At 53.1% G+C, this 19,117-nt stretch overlaps 1 protein-coding gene across 10 annotated transcripts in view; it reads left to right on the forward strand.

Moving 5' to 3' along the window:
• The first annotated feature begins 3,498 nt into the window (after positions 1-3,498).
• The window catches only part of CSNK1E (casein kinase 1 epsilon), a 32,543-nt gene continuing 16,924 nt past the window's right edge, over positions 3,499-19,117 (forward strand). The window contains exons 1-3 of one of the 10 annotated variants that reach the window (XM_038550598.1): positions 3,499-3,564; positions 6,024-6,118; positions 17,451-17,538. In XM_038550598.1, the coding sequence (XP_038406526.1) occupies positions 17,463-17,538 (76 nt within the window). In that variant the 5' untranslated portion in view covers positions 3,499-3,564; positions 6,024-6,118; positions 17,451-17,462. Of the gene's footprint in view, positions 3,565-6,023; positions 6,119-11,043; positions 11,065-14,038; positions 14,107-14,278; positions 14,336-14,772; positions 14,892-15,023; positions 15,043-15,299; positions 15,451-17,450; positions 17,539-19,117 lie in introns of those variants that run through there. The other 9 variants (XM_038550600.1, XM_038550601.1, XM_038550607.1 and 6 more) reach the window with 9 other exon arrangements.

Genomic DNA, 19,117 nt, shown 5'->3' on the forward strand with positions numbered 1-19,117 from the left:
TCCAAAGTCTACATTTCAATTACCAGTTGGTAGGAAACATGGAGTGGAGCATGTTCAAGACACCACAGGGATGCATGCAGTCAACCAACTCCAGACTCTCGGCAACAAAGTCTGGAGTATCATTCGACCATAAAAAGGAATGACGTAGTGACACCTGCCACAGTATGGTTGAACCTTGAAAACATTACGCAAAGGGAAGCCAGACATAAAAGGTCACATAATGTGCGATCACCTTTCTACAAAATACCTCCAATAGGGCCAAAGACAAAAGTAGATGAGAAGTCCCCAGGGACTAGCGGAGGGCAGGAGTGGGGAGTGACTGCTAGTGGATATAGGATTTCCTTTTCCCTAACAAAATTTCTAATTCTCTAACAAAAGTGTTAGAGAATTAGGTGGTGGTAATGGTTGCAAATCTTGTAAATCTAAAAAAAGCCACCAAACTATACACTTTAAGTTTTGGCTAATTTTGTACAAATTTTGTGGGGCTTAGTTGGTTAAGCCTCCAACTCTTGATTTCAGCTCAGGTCTGATCACAGGGTCGTGGAATGGAGCCTGGTGTAGGTGTCGGGTTTCACGTAGGGTAGGTAGGTAGCGAGGAGTCTGCTTGAGATTCTCTCTCCCTCTGCCCCTCCCTCCTGCTATCTCTCAAATAATAAACCTTTTAAAAATGATTAATTTTATGGTGTGTAATATCAGCCAGATACAATAGGAGGGCCTACTGTGGATCCTCATTCAAAGAAATCAACTGGAAAAGACATTTTGGAAACAAATTAGGGAAATTTGAATATCAATTGCCTATGAAATAATCAAATGAAAAAATAAGTGTCACTATTGCAAGGTGTAATAATGTTATTGTGTATGTATCGTTGTTGTTATTCCACAAAGTCTTTATCTGTGAGAGATAATTACTGAAATATTTATAGATGAAATAATATGATATCTGGAACTTCCTTTAACAAAATGTAGGTGGGGGATGGATGAAGCAAGAATGGAAAAAGCTGATGTTTGTTGAAACTTAGTGATGGGTATATGGGTTCATTATACCATAGTCCCTCTACTTTTTTAGTGTTATTTAAAATATCTAGAGGCACCTGGTGGGCTCAATTGGTGGAACAGGAGACTCTTGATCTTGGGGTCATGAGTTTGAGCCTCATGTTGGGTATAGAGATTACTTAAAAATAAATAAAAAAACTAATAAAATAAAATTAAACATCTATAATAAAAGGTAAAGCAATAATGGGATTGACTTCTGTTTCCTTCTTTATATTTTATTGACCTCCAATTTTCTATAATAAATATATATTACTTTTATAATCAGAAAACATATTAAGGTTACAAAACTGACCGACAAGGTTGAGCTAGTTGACCTCTCAGCCTTGGAGGTTGGTCTCTGGGAAGGTCCCACCAGGGAGGAGTCAGCCTCAAAGCCTCCCTAGCAAGAGGGAAGGACTCACCCACAGGGAGGAGGGCTTGCTGAGACTCTGTGGCTTCCTTGCCCACTGCCCCACCTCATGAAGCCCAAGGGCGGACAAACCCCATCCCTGACTCCTTACCTGAAGTTGGTGGCCCTTGTAGCCTGGTGGCTAACAAGAGGGTGTTGTTTTTTTTTATTTTTATTTTTTTTTTATTTATTTATCAGAGACACAGAGACAGAGAGAGAGAGGCAGAGCACAGGCAGAGAGCAAAGCAGGCTCCATGGAGAGAGCCCGACGCGGGACTCGATTCTGGGTCTCTAGGATCACGCCCTGGGCTGAAGGCAGGCGCCAAACCGCTGAGCCACCCGGGCTGCCCCCGGAGGATGTTTTAAAGTGTTCCTTGGCCTTGAAAGAGAGAAAGGATCTCTGAGCCTTTCTATCCATGTGACCTGGGGAAACAACCTCTCAGACCTTGGTTTCCTCATCTGTAACCTGAGGAAAAGAATAATTCCTACCTCAGGGCTATTGCACAGATTACATGAAAGGGGCTTATCCTAGATTATAGGAAGTGCTCAGTTAATGTGAACATTTTATGAAATAAAGGAGCTCTATAAAAGTGATATAAGCCCATTAGGAGAAAATACAGCAAAACAGAAGGATTAAAAAAAAAAAACAAAACAAGCTTCATAAGTGCCCAGAAAGTGCTCAGAAAGAACCACAGCAAGCATTTTCTTTCCAGGCTCTTTCCTGTGTACACAAGTGTGTTCTGCTTTTAAGTACAACTGTAATCCTGCTGTCAACACACATTCACATCCTGCTTTTCTTCTTGTAATATTGTAGCACATTTCCTCATATTATTATAAGCTGTTTGTAAACATGACTTTTAATGGTTGTGTAATATTCCATGTGTGTTTGTGCTGGTCACCCCTGCCCCGGGTGTTGGACACCTAGACTAGTTCCAATTTTCACCATTATAAAGAATGCCACAATTTGAAAAAAGCCGGGCGAATGCCACAATGAATGTGTATTCTGAATGACCTCCTTGGGTAGATTTTCAGAAATGCAATTGCTGGGTCCCAGGACAAGCACGTTTTTAAAGCTTTTGGATAGGTGAAGCCTGATTGCCTTTTCAACGAAGTGGTGCCCTTTATTTTTGCCATCGCCAGAAGGGAGCTGGCGTTTCCAACAGGGAACTTTGCCGAAAATAAGCAATCTCCGATGATATAAAAGTAGGTGAAGGGCAGTCCGGGTGGCTCAGCGGTTTAGCGCCGCCTTCAGCCCAGGGCCTGATCCTGGAGATCTGGGATCGAGTCCCACGTCGGGCTCCCTGCACGGAGCCTGCTTCTCCCTCTGCCTGTGTCTATGCCTCTCTCTCTGTGTCTCTCATGAATGAATAAATAAAAATAAATAAATAAATAAATAAATAAATAAATAAATAAATAAATAAATAAAGTAATAAAGTAGGTGAAGACAGTTGTCTGACTACAGGCATCAGAGGCCAGATCACCTTTTCCCAACCCCCAAGGGCTGGAATCACACTTCTAGGTCACTCCGCTCTCCCCCGATTCCTGGTTCCTTAGCAGAAGGCGTCGGAGGAAGGGTCCTAGGGAAGCATAGAGTGGGGTACCGAGAGAAGACATTCAGGGGAATCAGAGGCTCCCTCCGTCCCCCGGACGCCATTCCTTACCCAGGTTATTTGAACCTGGGATCTGCGGCCCCAACAGTTCTCCGTAAAGCAGGGGTGGAGGCGGAGTCAGGGGGTCGTGGGGGACCCCGGCTCTTCCCAGGCTCCTCAAAGGGGCCCTCGTCTGCGAAGAGTAGGACCTCCCCTTCCAGCCCGCCCTCCCCGGGGGCGCGCCTGGAGGTTCCCTCCGGCAGGTGCTGCCGCCGGCCCCGGCCCGCCCACGGGGGCGCGCGGGTCCGGACGAGTGTCGCCAGCGGCTCACCCCGCAAGCATGACAGTCACGAGCGCCCGGGGCCGAGAAGCCGGGGCGTGGCCGGGAGCCGGGGGCGGGGCTGGAGGGTGGCGTCACGGCCTCGCCCCCGGCCGGCTCCCTCCTTCCTGCGCGCGGCGCCCGGGCCGAGTCCTCACCTGGAGGGACAGGTGTGCTCATCTCGCATCTCCGAGAGGCCGGCCTGCGAGTGGCAGGTGAGCGTTAGCAGGAGCTCGGGCGGGGGGCTGGGAGGAGGGGCCGGGTTGGGGGGGGCCCTCCCTGGACGCTGGGGACGGTCTGGTCAAAGCAGGCAGCAGGGAGGCGGAGCTGGGCGTGGGTCTGCAGGGTCCGATTGCTCTCCAAACTCCTGCGACGTCTCTTGGGTATAGTCACGTTGTACTGAAATGTAGGCACTGGAGGGATTTGAAGGAGAGCAAGTTGAAGAGGAAACAGCAGGTTTCCAACCACAAATCTATCATTTTTTTGTACATGATATCTTTTCCTTGTTGTAAAAGTAATGTGCAGGGATTGACTGACATGGGGAAAAGTAGGAAAGAAATCGCCCGTGGTGCTCTCTCTCTCTCACACACACACACACACACACACACACACAACAACAACAACAACTGCGGATATTCTGGTGTTTTCTTTCCCAGTCTTGTTTCTGTGCACAATCACTTTGATATCATTTTATCATACTGTATTTACAATTTTTGTGTCTTGCTTTTCTTAACATCGTGTCATAAGCATTTTCTTGTGTTGTTATTAGTCATCCGTGTATGTGTAATCATTATTTTTAATGGCTGCATAATGTTACATTTGAGGGAGGGGCCAGAGTTGGGAGCCACTCTGAACACTTGGAGGCAGGATTTGAGGGGGAGACGGGAAGGTGTCATAGGAAAACTTGGGGTCTGGGTCAGACAGGCCAAGACCTCCACCTCCAACACTGGGCTTCAAGAAGGATCTTTGCATCGGTTTCCACATGAGGAAAATAGGTCCATAGAGCTAACTTCTCAGATCATTGTGAGGCTCAAGTGAGCTAATTTATGTAGAAAGCCTCCCCCCCTCTATCTCCATGGCCCTGGCAGAAAAAGGGTCCATGTGTTTGTGAGTTTGGAGGAGGGATTTGGGCCAGCTGAAGCTGCTGAGGGAGTAGAGGAAAAGCTGGGGACAAGGGGCAGGCTCCCCAGCATGGAGATGTCTCTGGGTCTGGGGCAGACGGGCTCACATCCACTCTGCGGTCACTAAGGCCCCTAGAAGAGTTTAATCCCTTGAGATAAGCTTCTGGAAGGGCTTCGAAGTGAGAGAATTGGAAGAAAAGTAGGAGAGGAGGGCAAAAGTGGAGCTTAGTAATCAACCTCTTGGACAGATAAGAATGCTGAGGTTCAGAAAACAGAGGATTTGTTCAGGATGCACACAGGGAGCAGTAACAGCATAGGTTTAGACACCAGGGCTCCTAATTCCCACAGGGATCTCAAAGCCAGAGACTACTGATTTCTAGGGGGAGGAGGAGGAGGTCAGGGCTGAGTCATCAGCTGCAATTGTACCAGGCTAAGGTATCCTGAGAAAAAACAAATGTTTCTGTTTTTTAAGCTTCCACTTCCTCATCTGTGAAATGGGATAGTAAGTCCCCACCTACCTACTTAGTCCCCACTGCCAAGCCTATCCATCTCCAGGTAGCTAGGGCCTCCTTCCATTTTTAGGGCCTGTTCAATCTCTGCTCATATACCCTCACCATGACTCCTTCATCTTTATGGTCCCCTGGCCATCTTCACAGGGAGGTCTGGGTACCTGTCAGCTGAATCAGGTGATTACCTGTGGCCACATCTCAGTTAGGATGGGAAATTCCATACTCTCATGAGCCATCTGCTTCTAGACCTGAGAGATACTGTTCTTTCTAATTTGCCCTACAGCATGCTACTGCTAGATAAGAAAGGGCTTCGTGCCCTGGGAAGAGTTCCTAAGTGCTAAAAACATCTTGTCGTGAGGGTACACGACCCTCTGAGGCCATCTCTTTCTGCCTGGCCTGTCACTCCAGGACAGTAATAAGGATGTCAGCCTCCCCTAGCAATTTTAGCGATCTCTGTCTTAATCCTGGTAACGCTGATGTGTAATGACTTATTCTGGGTCGTATGCCTCCATAGTAGATGCAGTTCTCAAGGGCTTGACCCACCACAAGGCCCAGGCCAGGCCCAGCCCTCCTCCCTGTGACTGAAGTAATAATAACTGTGTCTATCATTCAGGTGCCAGACTCTGGGCTGTAGGCTTTAATCCATTGGAGGTGGGTGCTGTAGCCATCCCAGTTCTGAATGAGGGAACAGAAGTTTAGGAAAGTTCTATAAACTCACCCAGCCCCACAGCCCAGAAATAGCTGATGAAGGATCTGAACCCAGCTGGTTCAGGGTTTCTACCGCCACTGCCTCTCAAGTGAGAACTCAATCGCTGGGGTCCTCCAATGCTAATGTGAACTCTTGTTGCATACCCCTTTCTGTAAAAATATTTTTGAGCATGCGTTTTGTATTCAAATGCAAATGTATTTGTTAAAACTTGGGTATAAATGTTCTACTGTGCTAATGTGTGCATTATAAAACATCCATCGAAATGGAACATTTAGAAAGTTAAGATTAAAGACTAAATAAGAATACAAATTCTGATCTTTCTTCCCATACCCCAGTGGATCACTTTGTGAACTTCCTGGGGTGGCCAACATCTACTTTGGAGACAGTCACTTTGGTGGTCACCAGAATCCCCTGGATGCTTTGGAAGTGGGTGAGTGGATTCATGATGTCCTGAGGAACAAGGGGTACCCTTCAGTGGGGGCCCAGGTATGTAGCCAGGTTCCCGTTGGCACTGAGGGAGACAAAGCTGATTGGGCTGCAGTCTATAAGGCAGGGTGAGGCCCCAGGGTGGGTCTGGAAGGGTAAATTGGAGTCCTTCATAACCTTTATGAACATTAGATCATATTCACTCTCTTAGCCTCAGGTTCCTACCTGTAAAACAGGTGGGATGATCTCTGGCTCATGAGATTGTTGTAGAACTAAACCAGAACAGGTGAGAGGTGTCTATTGTGGTGCCACATTGTACAATAAATGAGAATTTGCTCATTCTCTCCCTCTTCTTCCCTTCTGCATGCAAAATTCCAAGCTGTTCTGAGCAAAACCAGTGGATAAATCCAATATTTACCTGCTTGAGATTAAAGACCCTGCCTGCATCCCACCTTCCTCATCAGCTTTCTCCCCACCAAGGAGGGGGATCCTGGGTGCCCTTTGACCCATCTCCCCACAGGGCCCCCCCCTTCAAATGTCTGAGGTTCCTACCATAGTGTTGGCTGAGGCTGTTCCTTCCCACCCTCCAAATCTACATGCAAGCCCCTCCTCCTTCCACCTTCCCCAGGGGCACCTCCCCAGTTTCTCCATGGAAGGGGCCTAGTGGGCAGTCTGCTTCGAAGGAGCCTCAGAGTCTTATCTGGATGCTGTATCCTTGCAACACTCTGCATCAAGTTAAGAACTCCCCAGCGGTAAAAAAAAAAAAAAAAAAAGAAAAAAAAAAGAAAAAAAAAAAATAACTCCCCAGCGGTGCATTTCACAGAACACCTGGCTGGAGGGCGAGGGGCAGCTCATCACTGCTTGGTGTCCCCAGTGATGCCAGGCCACGTAGACCTGTCCTGTGGCTCTCACCATCTAGCAGTTTCTCTCTGGTCCATGGACTCTCTCTTAGTCCATATTTTTTTCTGGTGTACACCCAACTGGCTGAGGCGGACTGTCAGCTTGAGGCGGGCAGGGCTCAGTGCGGACCTCTCAGGACCCGTGAGGAGTAGGCATCAGGAAGTGTTTGTGGAGACAGGGTGAGATGATGAATCGCACCAACTATGCTGACTTGGGAAGTGTTGCTGTGGGAATTGGGATTATTAGCCAGGGCAATCATCGTAATTCCCGCGGCCCAGTTAATGAGTGGTTGTGTGTCCTAGAGATGGGATTCCTTGGATTCCCAGAGGATGGAAGGAGCGCATTGTAGAGAGAGTTGGCAGCAGTGCAAACAGTGTGGTTTGTTGAATGGAGGGGCAGTGGGGTGACAGGCCAGGTTGAAGGAAGGATGCAGACGGGTGGGGGAGTAGGGGTGGGCAGAGGTGAAGGCAGAGACCCTTGGGTGATGCTGGGTGTTTTCATTGTTCCTGTAACTGTGCCTTTAGTGACAACTCCTCTGGGAGTTGATTCCTCAACGGAGATTGGCAGCATGGGGAATACTGAGAGGGGTTTGCCGGGGCGGAGCGGGGAGGGCCAAGGGCCCACCATGAGCAGGGGTGGAGGGGGTGGGGAGACACCACAGGGTAAGTGAGGCCTTATGTGAGGGAAGGCTGTCAGGTACCATCTGGCCCAGAGATGGAAAGTGCCAGGCCCTTGCCTCCACCCCTATGACCACACACCCACAGCAGAATTCGCTCATTGCACAAGTATTTACAGGGCACCCATTACCAACTGGACACCCACAGGAGCACCTATAGGAGGATTTTTCCCTCTTGGAGCTTATGTTTAAGGGCATTAAAAATAAACAAGTTAATGTTTCTTGCCTGTAGGAAGTGCTGTAAAGAAAAGGCCAGGGTGGGGGATCCCTGGGTGGCGTAGCGGTTTGGCGCCTGCCTTTGGCCCAGGGTGCGATCCTGGAGACCCGGGATCAAATCCCACAACGGGCTCCCAGTGCATGGAGCCTGCTTCTCCCTCTGCCTGTGTCTCTGCCTCTCTCTCTCTCTGTGTGACTATCATAAATAAATAAAAAATTAAAAAAAAAAACTTCAAAAAAAAAGAAAAGGCCGGGTGATCCAGTAGAAAGAGGCAGAGGGGATCTCTCTCTCTGTGACTATCATAAATAAATTAAAAAATTAAAAAAAAAAAAAAAAAAAGAAAGAGGCAGAGGGGAAGGGGGCCTGCTTAGAATTGTGCGGTCAGGGCACCTGGCTGGCTCAGTCATGGGACTCTTGATCTCGAGTTGTGAGTGCAAGCCCCATGTTGGGCATGGAGCTTACATTAAAATAATAATAATAATAATAATAATAATAATAATAATAAAGATTGTGTGGTCAAAGAAGGCCTCTCTGAGGAGGTGACTTTTGGGTTGTGACTTGAATGCAAGTCATTGTGTTCAAGACATTGAAGGCAGACATTGAAGACTGAGGATCTGGGGGGCAGGCAGAGATCATTCTAGGTAGAAGGAACGGCAAGTGCAAAGGCCCTGAGATTTGATGAAATGAAAGTAAAAATGAAAAAAGATAGTTCCAGGTGAGGTCTGAGAGGCAGGTAGGGGCCAGATCATAGCAGGCCTGGGAAAGAACATGGATTTCACACTAAGGACAGAGAGAGCATTTGATGTATTTTCAGTAGTCAAGGGATGTGATCTCACAGGTAACAAACTACGGTAGTATCCAAGTATGCCCACCGTGAGAGGTGGCTGGGTTCAGAATATAGTTGGGAGGGGGAGCTGATGGGATGTGCACAAGGTTTTGAATGGGAGGGGCAGAGAAAACCCTTTCCCACTGAGCCCAGATGTGTGTGACCTCAGGGTCTTTCTCAACAGAGCGCCCCAGATGTGGAGTGTACAGGACCTTCCCCATCCAGTCCAGCCCTTATGGATGGGGAGACTGAAGACAGGGCCTTAGAGGTCTCCTTGTCTGGGCCCCCGGAGAGGAGGCTGTGGATTCCCTCAGTTCCTGCTGAAATTCACTGGCTGAGCTGGGACTCAGATGTGGGCTTCCTGGCCCCTGGTCCCGGCCTCTTGCTACCCAACCCAGCTCCGTCTCCACTGAAGATGGAGGAGGGAGGAAGTACTGCCGGAGAACAACCAGGCATGGTGATGTGGTGAGATCACCAGGAGAAGCGTCTAAAGGCAGCGGAGTCTGGAGAGGCCTAGGCCAAGGCCCTCATTGGAGACAGGGCACTGCCCTGGGAGCAGTCAGAGGTGGGTGGAACATCATGGAAGGGTCCAGGGGCAAGCTGCCAAGGTCTCGCTGGGCAGCATTTTCAGGCTGGCAGGCTTGAAGAGGGCCTCTTGGAGCAGAGCGTGTGGTGAGCCATCCACCCTTGGGGGTCTTGGGAGAGAGGCATAAGTAGCAGCTAAGAATAGGAAGACTGAGAGACTTCCTGCAGGAGCATCCTAGAGCCGATGCTGTGGGTGAAGACGGAGGGTGGGCAAGGCCAGTGGCTCACCTGGGCCCACCTGGGTTTGCCCACCTCCAACCCAAAGGGGAAGGAGAAGGCAAGGAAAGAAGCCAGAGACCCAGCCTGAGGTTCTAAAAGAAGTCCAATCAGGTGGCCTGGATTCCACTCCATGCCGGCTCCTTGGCACGTTATCAACATCTTCCTCTTACTCAGGACTAAGTTGTTTTTGTACATGATCATCTGCATTATCCCCATTTTATGAATGAGACTCAGAGACTTTAAGGAACTTTGCTAGGGTCACAGTTAAAAAGAGGCAAAGTCAGCATTTGAAGCCAGCTTCTTAACCACATGGGGCTCCCGTCTTGGGCTCTCTTTGTGACTTTGAGCAAGCAAGGCTCCCTGAGTCTCAGACTCTACCTGTAAAATGATGGGGCCTACATAAATGAACCCCTCAGGCCACTGTGGCGCTTGATGGGGGCCCCAATATTGCTTCTCTTGGACTGGGGCTCAGGACCCTGAAAGAGGGGCTGCAGACTCGTTCTGGAACTGTGTTCTCCCCCAGCCTGGGAGAGTGGTTAGGGGTGCGGGCTCAGCTAGGCCACTCCTCTCCGCTGCCTCTGCTGAGGGTGGATGTGAGGGTAGGATGAGTCAGTGCAGATAACGTGCCTTGTAGAGGGCCTGCACACAGTAGGCACTCAATAAATGTAGCTCTTGATGTTTTGTCAGAGAGAGCGAAGGCCGTCTCTTCACAGACCATTCATTCACTCATTCAGCAAATATTCATTAACCCCTCCTATGTGCCAGACATGGTTCTTGACTCTGGTGACCAGTGGTGTCCCCCAAATAGTACCTCCCCAAAATAGCAGTGCCCCTCAAATAGCAGTGGTATCCCCAGAATAGCAGCTTATATTCTAGTAGGGGGCTCAGACAAAAAAAAAATTCAAATAAGTACCATGTAGAATATGTTATATAGAGATAAGTGCCAGGAAAAAATGAAGCAGTGAGGGTGGGTTGAGGTGAGGGGGAGGCAGTGCCCTAGTCGGGTTAGGATCTTAAATCAGGAAGACCAGAAGGCCTCCCTGTGAAGGGGATAAGAGCCAAGACCTCAGAGAGGGGAGGGAATGAGCCATGCAGATATCTGAGGGAAAAGCATCCCAGGCAACAGGGACTGCCAGGGCTAAGACCTCAGAACAGATTGTGTAGGGCCATTTGAAGGACCATCCTGATATTTAGTAAATCCAGGGTGGGGTGCCCACAGTCAAGACTCAGACTGCAGATCCCTTTGGGAGGATCAAAAGCTTCCTTCCCATTGCTGATTGCTTCTGCATTATCATCCTGTGGGCTGGCAGTTGCAGGGCTGTCCTTGAGATCCCCAGCCCAGTGCTCCGGGGGTAGGGGAGGGGGGAGAGGGAGTGGTGTGCCAAGAAACAAAAACAAAGTGTTAGATTGGAAGGGTGCCGGGGAGTCTCTTCTGACCTAGTGCAGAGCAGCTAAACTCTGGGGTGGGACCCATGTGAGCTGGGACTCCACTGACACCTAATGTTCCAGGCTGATTGCATCTTCAGGGTGAGTGAGTGGGTGTGCAGGGAGCGGAACTGGGATGAGCTCAAGCTGGCCACACCCTTGGGCCTTAAAGTTGAGAGTTAAGTCCTGGGAGGAATCCTTGAGAACCTAGAATGAAGAGAGCAGTCAGGCCCAGAGGCTGCTAGAACCCCATAAGATTTCTTTCCCTTTGGAATCACCTCTATTCCTCTGTTGGGTTTTGTGTCATGTCTCAGTTTCTTGTAAGAGCTGAGCTGCAAAGCTTTTTAGAAGTCCCTGGTTGCGAGGTGGGGTGGGGGAGAACATTGGTCTTCTAGGGGAGTAGGAAAGAGAACTAGGCCCACAGTAGAGGTAATCAGGGGAAGGATGTGGGGAAGGATGTCACTCTATGTTCAGTGTAGGGGCTGGGGTGGGAGTGTGACAAGATTGGGGCAAGGAAGCTGGGACTTTGTGATGGTTAATGTGTGTCCTTAGGCAAGCACTGTTGAGAGCCTCAGATGCCCTCTCTGTAAACCAGGGAAAGAATAGAGTAGGATTTAATCTGTTGTTGTTTCAGAGGTTAACCACCTCCCCCAGGGCCAGGTGCTTAGTAGATGCCTGAGCAGTGCCAGTCCCTTCCTGGAGAGGGAGGCCATAATTGGGCAGCAGGGCTCAGGTTGGAGGGTGGAGTGGTGAGGATGGAGGACCCAGGGGTACATTCCACACCTGCTCAGTAATGCCAGGGTCCCTCTGTCTGGGGCCCCAGGCTTGGGCACCTTGTTTCACCTTAGCCCAAGTGGGGTTGGTGACAATGCAAGCAGAGCCTCGGGATTCAGGGTTGGTAAGATTGGGATGAAAACAGGTAACAGGGAACCCTGGGTGGCGCAGCGGTTTAGCGCCTGCCTTTGGCCCAGGGCGCGATCCTGGAGACCCGGGATCGAATCCCACGTCGGGCATCCCGGTGCATGGAGCCTGCTTCTCCCTCTGCCTATGTCTCTCTGCCTCTCTCTCTCTCTCTGTGGGGCTATCATAAATAAATAAAAAAAAAAAAAAAAAAAAAAAAAGAAAACAGGTAACAAAGGGCAGGGCATTGGGGGTGGCTGACTTCTAGGACTGGGGCATACTTGGGGGCCTCAAGGGGATGAAGGAAATCATAAAAATGGGTACAACAAGCTCAAGGAACAAAGTAGGTAGCTACTGCCCAGGCCAGCTGAGTGTGGGAGGAACCCAGTGTGAGTTTGGACTCAGAGTTACCCTCTCTCCCAGGGCTTCAAGAGAAGTAGGGAATATGGACCTGTAATAGGAAATCAGCACATTTATTTATTTAAAGATTTTATTTATTCATTCATGAAAGACACAAAGAGAGAGGCAGAGGGAGAAGCAGGCTTCATGCAGGGAGCCTGATGGGGGACTCGATCCCAGAACCTCAGGATTACACCCTGAGTCAAAGGCAGACGCTCAACCGCTGAGCCACCCGGGCCCCTGGAAATCGGCACATTTGAAACAGTGGTTATCAATTAACAAAACAATATAAATAACAAAAAAAAATCACTATGCAGGTCCAGCAAAGCCAACCACCTTGCCTGGTGACCCCCTGTTCTGGCAAAGGGGACATGTTGGCCATGTCTTGGCCCAGGCCAGCTCTGTATCTTGCTGTGCTGTGTGGTCCTGGGCAAACTCCTCCCTTCCTTGGACCACAGATTCCTGGTCTGGGATAGAAGAACCTGATTTGTGGGGCTCCCACCAGTTTGGACAGTGTGTGACTAAGTCCCTCAGGCTCGAGGGAAGATGTGGTTATTATGGAAGCGACTCTTCCCGGGAACCATGCTTCCGGGATTGGATGCAGTGCACTCTGGTGTTTTGTGGGTTCACAATCACAACTGTGTGTGTGTGTGAAGGGATGTGTGTCATCATTTGGAGCTTTGCATGGTGCAGTGTCAATATCATCGTTTTAATAACTTTGCCCTGGAACCTTTCATTGGCTACCCTGGAAGCTGGTGAGAAGCCTTAATTAATTCTCCCAGTGACCTGGGGAGCAAGGGGTCTTCTTCCTAATTGTGGAAACCCAAGCCTAGAGGTGGGAGGTGCCTCAGGCATCCGGGCACCACTGGGAACCCTGACCCAAGTGCTAGTTTCAGGGCGGGGGGGGCGGGGCGGGGAGGGTGGTGTTTCCTCATTAAACCCCTGAGACCAGGATCAGGGTTGGTGCCCATTAGTCTGAGCTGCTGGAAGAGCTGGGAGGGTCCTTTGCACCGGGGTAGGGTAGTGGTGAGGGTAGCTGAGCTCTGGCCACCCCCCTGGGTCTTTTGTCAACGTCACTCTATCTCCTGCTGTCCTGTCAAATCATTGACCCCTGAACCAACCTGGCCTGTGTTCTCTGCAGTATTCAGAGCCCTCCCCCCCAACATTCTCCTTTTGCAGTGGCCTGGCGGTGGGGTGGTTGAGAGGAGAGAGAACGGGGGAAGAGGAGGCTTTGGGTCTAGAAACCCCCAGCTATGTGTGCACCCGCCTCCTCCCCACCCCCACCCGGCTTTTTTCCACCTGTGCCCCAGACTGGATGGGGTGTGGGTGGCTGTGTGTTTCCCGGCCCCACACGTAAGACCGCGTTCCTGCCACGCGCTCCTCGCCAGGCTTGGGGGACTGTGTTTCCCGGCTGCGACCCCCCCCCCCGCCCCCCCAGCGTCCCCGGGAGCCGAAGGCGCGGGCCCTTTAAATCCTCCGGGGCGGCGGCGGCGGGCCGGGGATGACATCAGCGGTCGGGCCCGGGGCTCAATGGGAGCCGGCGGGCGCGCGCCGGGCGGGAGCGCGCGAGCCGGCGGCGGGGGCGGGCGGGCAGGAGGGCCCGGAGGAGGGTGGCGGCGGCGGCGGCGGCGGCGGCGGCGAGAACCCAGAGCCAGAGCCCGGCCGGGGCCGAGCGGAGCGGAGCGCGGCGGCGGCGGCGGCGGCGGCGGCGGCGGCGGCGGCTGGGCCGGGAGAGGCTGGCGCGCCGGGCGGTTCCGCGAATCCTCCGGCATCCGCCCCGGCGGGCCGCCCCCGCCCGCGGCAGCCCCCCGAGCAGCGGCCCGGCACCGGCGCCTTCCCGGCGGGGTAAATATTGGGGGGCCGCGGGCCCGCGGAGGGGCGCAAACCCGGGGGGAAATGGGGCTCCCTCCGCCTCTTTGTTTTTGCGCGAGAGAGAGGGAGGGGAGGGGACGGGAGGGGAGGGGGGGCGGACACACGCGCGTTCGCACTCGGGGACGGGGGTGGGGGGCGGCCCGGGCGCCGCCCGCTCGGCCCGGCGAGGACAAAGGCGCGGCTGGGGACGAGGAGGAGGAGGGTGACTATTATTTCGCTGGCGTACCCGGGGGAGCCCCCCACCCCGGCCCGGCCCGCCTCCCCCTCCCCCGGCTCGACCCTTCCAGGCCCCAGCCGGCCGCGAGGCCCCCCGCCCCCCGGGGCCGTCACTGGGGGACGCTGGGGGAGGGGGCTCCGGGGCTGGGGCGCTGGGGGCCCGAGACTGTGGATACTGTTGATTCCGGCTTCTCGGCGGAACCCTCGCCGGACCATCGGCAGCGCCAACCCCCCTTCTCTCTCCCGGCTCGGGGCTCCCGACCTGGGGGTCAGCGCGGCTGCCCCCGCGTGTGGGATGGGGGCGCTCGGGGGCGCGTGGGGGCCCTGCGGTGACGGGGTGTGTGGTCACCCAGCCGCCGAATCTGTTTTCCTTTGTGGAGAGAAAGAAAGGGGTGGGGGTTATTTATCAGATCGGATTCTCCCGTTTCTGCCCGTGAGAAATCCGTGTTTTGCAAGTCTCTGTGGAACCTGAAACTCTGTGTCCGGGTTATCGCTGGAGAGAGGATTCCCGAGCTCCTCTGCACGCCCCAACTCAGAGTGGGGTGAGCCCCCTCCCCGACTTCGCCCTCAGTTCTCTTGCATAGGCGCTTCCCAGCACAATCTCCGCGAGAAGAAAGATTTGGGGCGAAGGGAAGACCTAGTGTGTATGAAGTTGCCTGGGTTTGGGGCTCCCTTGCCTTCCCCATCTAGAAGGTGCCTCCAATTTTTATTTTAATGGTCCACTGACAGGGGCCCCGGCTGTGGGGTGGGGGGTGTCAGAGAGTAAGAAAACTGCCCATGTGCTCTGTTGCTTGGTAGTTTGTGTAATTTTTTTTAACCAGCTGAAACTCCGGATTTGCGTCTTCCTTTTTTTTTTTTTTCTACTTCGTTTATTCCACCCTCACCCCACCCCCCATGGGAGAAGCTGCAAAGGACTGGGAAGCTTCTCCTTACTTGATCCTTTCTCCTCTCCTCTGGGAGGCTTTTTAGGGGACAGTGCTGGGACAGTGGAGGCACTCCCTGGGGCCCTGGCCCCCGGGGGCTGGTGGCTAGCGCCCAGCAGTGGTTTCCGGTGGGGCTGGTTGCTTGCACCCTCTTCTCCCCTTCCCTGCCCACAGCCCGGTGAGTGGGGAGGGGCTGGGGGGTCATGTGCGGTATATTTATGTAAGACACCCAGACGGAGGGCGCGGGTATTTATATAACCCGGCGTGGGTATTTATGTAATATAGGATGCGGGTATATTTATGTTCCTTTCCTAACCTGCGGCTTCCCCGGCTGCCATGTGTGGTCTCTGGATTGGCGTTGGCGGAACACGGGCTGAGGGGGGAGGCAGTGTTTGTGTATGTGCACACCCGTGACACCCCCCTCTTCCCCCCTCCTGCTGTGGGGCTCATGGCGTGTGTCTGCTTCACTGTCTTCCTTGGAAGTGTACACACAGGTCGGTGGATATGTGAAATGTGTGGCATGTGAGTTTTCTGCAGATGTGGAGTGTGTTCTGCTGACAGCCACAGCCGAGGCACCTGGGCCGGGGCGGCCAGGCGTGTGGGCAGAGGCCCTTGGTTGAGAGCCAGAGTCGGGCTGGCACGGGGCGGGGAGGCTACTTCCTCGTGGCCCACAGCGAAGGGCTGGTGGTAGCTCTCTGGGACGTAGGTGCTGGGGGTTCCATGTGTCTCCTGGGCTGGAGCTGTTGGCTTCTCGCCTCTGCTGGGGCAGAGAGCACCAGCCTGGCCATCTGTGAGCTCCTCTCCCATCTCCCCTCCCAGGTGGGTCCGGCTTTGGGGATGGCATTTGGCATGGGGATGGGGCAGGGTGCTGTGCCCAGCACATCTGCTTTTCCATCTTCCCGCTTAGCTTCCCAGCCCTGGCAGGAAATAAGTCCTGTTTGTGTCAGGTGGGACCGCAGGAACGCTGTCTGGGTCCTAGATGAGGACACTCTGCCACCAACGTGCTGTCAGGGAGTGTGGGGCAGGTGATCTTGGGACCTCGCTAGGCCTGAGTTCCCGGTCTGCAGAGGGAGGTCCCTCTTGTAAACACTCTGAGATCTTAGGGGTCCCCCATCTTTCTCCGTTTCATGGTCCACCGTCCCCCATCCTCTAACTGTAGAAACCACCTCCTGGCCTTTGAGTTTCCTTTTCTGCTGACCAGGACCTCAGAGGGCAGAGGGTCTCTACCAGTGTGGCCCCTGATGTCACATGAGCTTGGGCACCCAGGGTGAGGCACAGGAAGGAGGGAAGCCGCGGAGATCAGCACCCCTTCCTCAGACCTCTCCTCGCACCCCAGAGGCTGGTGACTGAAAACCTGGCCTTGGTCCCTTTGCTTGCTCTGTGGGGCCCTCTCAGGAGATCCTCCTTCTAGTCGTGAAGGAAGCCAACCCCAAACTGTTCAGAGAGGCCTTTGTGGGGTGCTTGGTGTCGTGAGGTCAAGAGAGGGAGCCGACTGAATGTTTTGGGGGCCCCCTTTCCTGCCTGCCCCTTGAGTTGAGAGGAGGCCTGTCTCCTGCAGGGCACACTGCAAGCTGGCAACTTCTAGCCTCTGGAAAGACGGGGCCAGGCTGTGGAGGCCTGGTGTCCAATTCTTGTTATTAGAAGTATGGGGGTTTGGGGTGGTGGCGGGGGACTCTGTCATTGCCGAGTCCTAAAGGAGCTGAGGAACTCCTTTGGGACCCTCCATTCAATATGTCCTCCTATCCCTGGAGGCTTAGAACCTGCTGGTGGTTGCCATGGTAGCACCCCCAGAAAGATGAACTCCTGCATCCCTCTCCCTCCCCATCACCTCCTTTGTCTGATTTTCCTGGCCCATTGTGCCTGGCCCACCCCTGAGGGGCTTCTGTTGGTGGGTCCCCAAACAAGTGTCCCCCAAGGAGATGCTCCCTGGGCTCTTTCCTCTAGGGCTTAAGATCCAATTCCACCTTCTGCCTGGCTACACTGACACATTCTCAGCCTTGCCTCCCTATATCTCACCTGTGGAGGCCATCGGGCCACCTGGCACCTGGATGCCCTCGGGGAAATGTTGGCCTCCCAAGTTCCTTGCCTCTTTCCCTGGCCTTTGGGGGGAGTCCACTGGGCCAGGCTCCCTTCCCTGCTCCCCGCTTCCCTGACCCCTGTGTCTGCTTCTCTCTGCAGTGAGAGTGAGTCATGGAGCTGCGTGTGGGAAACAAGTACCGCCTGGGACGGAAGATCGGGAGTGGGTCTTTTGGAGACATCTACCTGGGTAAGTATCCCTGACTCCAGCCTAGTGTCTCTGGGGCCCCCGGGGCGGTGCCAGGGACAAGGAGGGGTAAATGTGTCAGGACTTCTGGCTCTGAAACCAGAACTTGGCTCCAGCCCTCCAGTGGCACGGTTTGGTCATTTTGTCCCCAGGGCCATCCTAGGTCGGGAGAGAAGCAGCAGGTTGGGGGTGAGGCAGGCTGGGGGTAGGGAGGTTCCCCACTGGCTGCAGGCTGGACAGACGAGAGTATTTATAGCTCTGGTTTCCAGCTGATGATGACCTGGGTCTCCAGCTGGGCGTGGGAAAGCCCAGGCTGGAGTAGCACCCCTGTTTCTTGCCTCTGGGGGGAAGGATGGTGGTAGACAGAAGAGGCTTGGGCCACCACTCGCTCCCAGCTGGGCGCCCTCCCTCTGCTCTGGCCCCCTGGAATTCAGCCCAGGCAGGCTTCGGAATGACGATGACGCAGGCTCTCCCACTAACCTCTGGGTAGGGGTGGGGGCAGGGGTCTGGTCGGCGTTTTCAGGATCTTTCTTTCCGGATGTGCTTCCTGTTGAAAGTCTGAATTTGCTCTTGTGTTGTCATTTTAAACAAAACGCTGACTTCTCACCCTGTCCCTCGACCTGACAGAAAAGAGGCCTCCTGCCTTCAAATGCTGCCTTCTCAGCTGCCCAAGGGCATATGCTTGGTCAGGAGTCAGCCCTTCCCTCGCAATTGTCGGTCTGGGAGGAGCTGCTGTGTGGGTAATCATGAATGGAAGCTGTTAGAGCAGGGTATCCAGTCCCTGGGGTTTATCCTCATTCCCATCTCTTTGCCTCTTTTTCCCTTCTTGGAAAAGCAAAGTAAATCATTTCTGTCCGGGGCACAGAAAGGCAACAAAGCAGTGTGCTGTGTTCATTGGTTCTGGACTTGGGGGTGGGGGGCGGTTTCTCTTACCTAGTGGTCGGGGCCTCTACCCACTTGGGGTATGAACTCTGCTTCTCAGTGAGCTACCCCTTCCCCATCAGAGGCGACAGGTAAGGGACATTCTCTGAGCACGCAGTGGGTGCTGGGCAGGGTCCTTTTCGAATGTGGTCGCTCTGCAGAGCAGCCTATAGAGATGGAGCCGTTACTGTCCTTCCTGCGCACAATCAAGAAGCAGGTGTGTGTGGTCAAGTTGGCTGCCCATTGTCTTTCTCTTGAACATTAGAAAAGGCAGCCTGTATACTCACGAGTGAGAGGGTGTGATAGAACATGGGAGGGAGACGTCAGACAGAGCTGGGTTCCAGACCTGGTTTTGTGCCACTGTGGGAAAGTCATGTGACTGCTCTGTGCCTCAGTGTCCCCACATGGAAAGTTTGTGTGATGATGAGGCCTGGCTGACCAAGGGCAAAAGTCACGGAGAAGCAGCTTTTGGCACAAATACACATCTGCTTGTAGGGACCATCCAATCTAGGGCCTTCATTTTGCAGAAGGGAACAGAGGCCCCGAGAGGGGAGGGGAGGCTAACGTCATTGAGAAAGCTGGTGTCCCTGGTCCATGTGGTGGGACCTCCCTGGGGGCTTCCATGGAGGTCCTGGGGGACTTCCTGTTTATCTAGTTCATT

Source organism: Canis lupus, chromosome 10 (assembly GCF_011100685.1).
Source record: "Canis lupus familiaris isolate Mischka breed German Shepherd chromosome 10, alternate assembly UU_Cfam_GSD_1.0, whole genome shotgun sequence".
Lineage (NCBI taxonomy): Eukaryota > Metazoa > Chordata > Mammalia > Carnivora > Canidae > Canis > Canis lupus.